This window comes from Phytophthora parasitica (assembly GCF_000247585.1).
Source record: "Phytophthora parasitica INRA-310 unplaced genomic scaffold supercont2.3, whole genome shotgun sequence".
Classification (NCBI taxonomy): Eukaryota; Oomycota; class Peronosporomycetes; order Peronosporales; family Peronosporaceae; genus Phytophthora; species Phytophthora nicotianae.
In genome coordinates, this window is record NW_008648989.1 from 1,226,047 (window position 1) to 1,229,119 (window position 3,073).

Consider the following 3,073-nt stretch of genomic DNA (forward strand, 5'->3'; position numbering starts at 1 on the left):
TGACTTGGTTGGCATCATAAAATGGGCGGATTATGACTTTTTGTGTCTAACAGATGATGAGAATGAGAGTCAATCCCGTCACAACGTCTAGAGGATAAGCCAAGGATCTGCCAAACTTGACATAGATGTGTAAACGCGATATACGAACGTATCGGTTGGGTGATTAAGTCTTAAAGCTGCTGTTGGCAAGCAGAAGCGGTTAAGGCATATATGTGCTGTTACTGAACATTTCCCATTGACACATCGTAAAAATGACTTATTCGTAGGAATTTTGTAAAATTAAAGAAAAACCTCCGTTGTTTTGTTACGTTAACGAAGTAGACGACAATTTTGCCAATGTCATGCCGCAAAGTTGTTCTAATCGCGCTTCCTCATCTAAGGCGCTTTTCGACGGACGCGCCCAAGCAATTATATCGTTTGTTAGAGGTTCCAATGCAGTAAAAGCATATCTTGAAGTGACTTGTGAGACCTGTAGATACGGTTGCTCTTTCTTATTAGCAACCCCATTTTGTGACCGCCATTCCGTCACTACCATTGAGTCCAATGTCTCGCCTTGGACCTTGTACACTGTCGAAGCCACGGCACAGACAAGTGGAAATTGCTGAATCTTGACCGAAAGTACCCGAGGTATACCACTAACATTTCCAGGTAGAGAGATATCGCACGAGCGGAAGGCTTGGGAATCAAAAAACAGCGGGAAAATATTGGTGTCACTGCAGCTTCTCATAGCTGTAGCTGAGGCACCACGGTCGATTTTCACTAGTGCAATCGGCGGCTGCGTACTAGGGATTTTAACCGTCATTCCAGCAACACTATCATGTACCAAGCAAAACGTTGTTCTGGGTGGTAAATGATTGCCTCCAGTGTACCTAATGCTCCGTTGACGACCATCTTTTCCGCCCTAATATTTTGTGTAACTTGAATTGGCATTCCAGAAATCAAGTCAAGAAAGGGAGCCATTCTTCCAAATTTCGTGTCAGGTAGCCCCATGACCATCTCCGCCTCTGACCGATTTAATCCTTTAAGTTGGCCTCGAAAGTTTGCAATAATACGTACTGGATACTCCCCATCAGGCATTGATCTTGCGGTAGTGGATAAAAACAACCTATTAATCGCAACTCTCGTCGTATTGTCGGGGGTCACAAACGTACTTATCCTCCGTTCAGTAAATTCCACTTCCGAGTCCTCAGATTTGACCACTCGCGAATTTATAATTTTGACAAACTCAGGTGTCCAAACGCCAAGTCGTGCGCGTTCACATCCAAATCCCCACTCAGGGTCTCGTTCGAATATGACACTTTCTTTCAGGATTATGCAATCCGTAAACAAATTCCACAACTGATATCCTGAAAGCTCATCGGGCGAAAATTTGGATTTCTGACTTGGGTCGGAGTATGGCGGAGTTCCCCCGACGGGTGGCAATTGTAAAAAAATTTCCTGCTAGCACAACATGGACACCTCCAAAGACGACACCCGGTACTCGCTTAGCTACTCTTAATCGCTTGTCAAGTTGAGATAACTGATGCTTTTTCATCATGGAAATTTCGTCGATAATGAGTATCTCAAGGTCGGTGAGAAATTCACTTGCGCGTTGATTTAGAATTTGGAGCAGGAAGCTCGCAAGCGTCCTGCCTTTGATGAGCGTAGCCGCTTTACCGGTTTGCACGGTTTTAACTAAGCAGCCTGGACGTCCCCAACTATCGACCAGAGCCTGAACATATTCGATAACTCTGCTCTTGCCTGTCCCTCCTGCACCCCCCAGAAAAAATAGTAGTTGCCCATCGCGTAGCTTGGTCTCTATGTTGGCACCAGAACAATATTTAATTTCTGCTTGCCTCCATCTAGATAAAACGGCTTCACCGATAGCTTTGAATGCGTAGTGTTGTCTCTCGTTGAGCGTGTACGCGGCTGAAACTTCAGCAATGTTAGCAAATCGTTTTTTCAACTGTGGATTGCGATCTAGCCGTGACGGCGGTCTCCATTTCATAATTAGATCGAGTAGGCAATCGCTCAGTATTTCCGTCACCTGTGTATCACGCGTCCAATTGGGAGAAGTGTCATCTCGGTTCACAAAGCAATTGTCCGCGCCAGAATCTTTAATCCACTTTTTCATAGTATCGATTGAAGGGAGGCTATCCAACGTTACCACAGCAGGAACATTGTTTGCTAGCGTTTCAGTCGCTTGATCAAGCATACGATATTTTTGAAAGGTGCTTAAAATCGAAGCAGTTTTGGTATCTGGCTTTAATGATGCTGGACAGAGAGCAGGATTTAAAGATTAGCTGTCCAATACTACCGCATCGCCGCCGCCATTTTCCCGAATATTCATCATGTCTTCATCAACGGACATATCATCATCGTTCAGTATATAATCCTGGTCAACTGCGTTATCGCCATAGATTTCATCACTGTCATTATTGCCATCCTCATCAGCTTCAACGTCGCCTTCACGATGATTTATCACTGCTGCTTCAGCATGAGCTGCGCTTTCAGCCTTTGCCCTTTGTTGGCCAATGTAATAATCCTGCATATTTATCATGATCGTTTCAACAAGCGTACTTCGCGTTGGTAGCCAAACATCCAGTGCTGATTGCCAGACCATTGCATCTGCACAGTCCACCGACTCACTAATGAGGTCTGCCAAACTTCGGAAAGGTTTGAAAAGAATGAGGCTGAGAACAGCGCGCTTGCATGCCAAGTTCGAATTGTCATTTTGGGAAGACGGCATTCTGAAACCTTGAATGACTGGAACAACATCAATATGTCTTTTTCCAAGACAATGAGACTTGTAAAGAGGGTGGCTCTCACGAAAGTTTAGCTTGGCGGTTCGGTAGTTGCCAGTCTTCCTTTGAAAGTACCACATCGTAAATTCATACAAATTCACAACTTGTAATTCGTCTGGTCGATAAATGTAGTCGTCGAGGTATGACACAGCATGATATTTTGGAGAGCTTGGGTCGTCGTCAGTAATTAGGGCACACGCGTACTGTTCAGTTGTAAGTTGCCGTATTGCTTCCCCTAATGGTAATGACGTACATGATGCGCTTGAGTAGTAACATGAACCTCGATACAG

At 44.6% G+C, this 3,073-nt stretch overlaps 2 protein-coding genes across 2 annotated transcripts; both read right to left on the reverse strand.

Annotated features, from left to right (window-relative positions):
- Positions 1 to 157: 157 nt before the first annotated feature.
- On the reverse strand, positions 158 to 1,499 carry PPTG_21076 (hypothetical protein). The gene has a single exon (XM_008895529.1). The coding sequence runs from the start codon at positions 800 to 802 to the stop codon at positions 305 to 307; it is 498 nt and encodes a 165-aa protein (XP_008893777.1). The 5' UTR covers positions 803 to 1,499; the 3' UTR covers positions 158 to 304.
- A 779-nt stretch (positions 1,500 to 2,278) lies between these two features.
- On the reverse strand, positions 2,279 to 2,728 carry PPTG_01529 (hypothetical protein; the record flags this gene model as incomplete). The annotated part of the gene is made up of 1 exon (XM_008894855.1): positions 2,279 to 2,728. One exon carries the CDS (start codon positions 2,726 to 2,728, stop codon positions 2,279 to 2,281), a length of 450 nt encoding a protein of 149 aa, XP_008893103.1.
- Positions 2,729 to 3,073: the final 345 nt, after the last annotated feature.

Bases quoted from the DNA above. Each gene is read 5' to 3' on its own strand.
- PPTG_21076 (XM_008895529.1), bottom strand. From the start codon at position 802: ATGACGGTTAAAATCCCTAGTACGCAGCCGCCGATTGCACTAGTGAAA.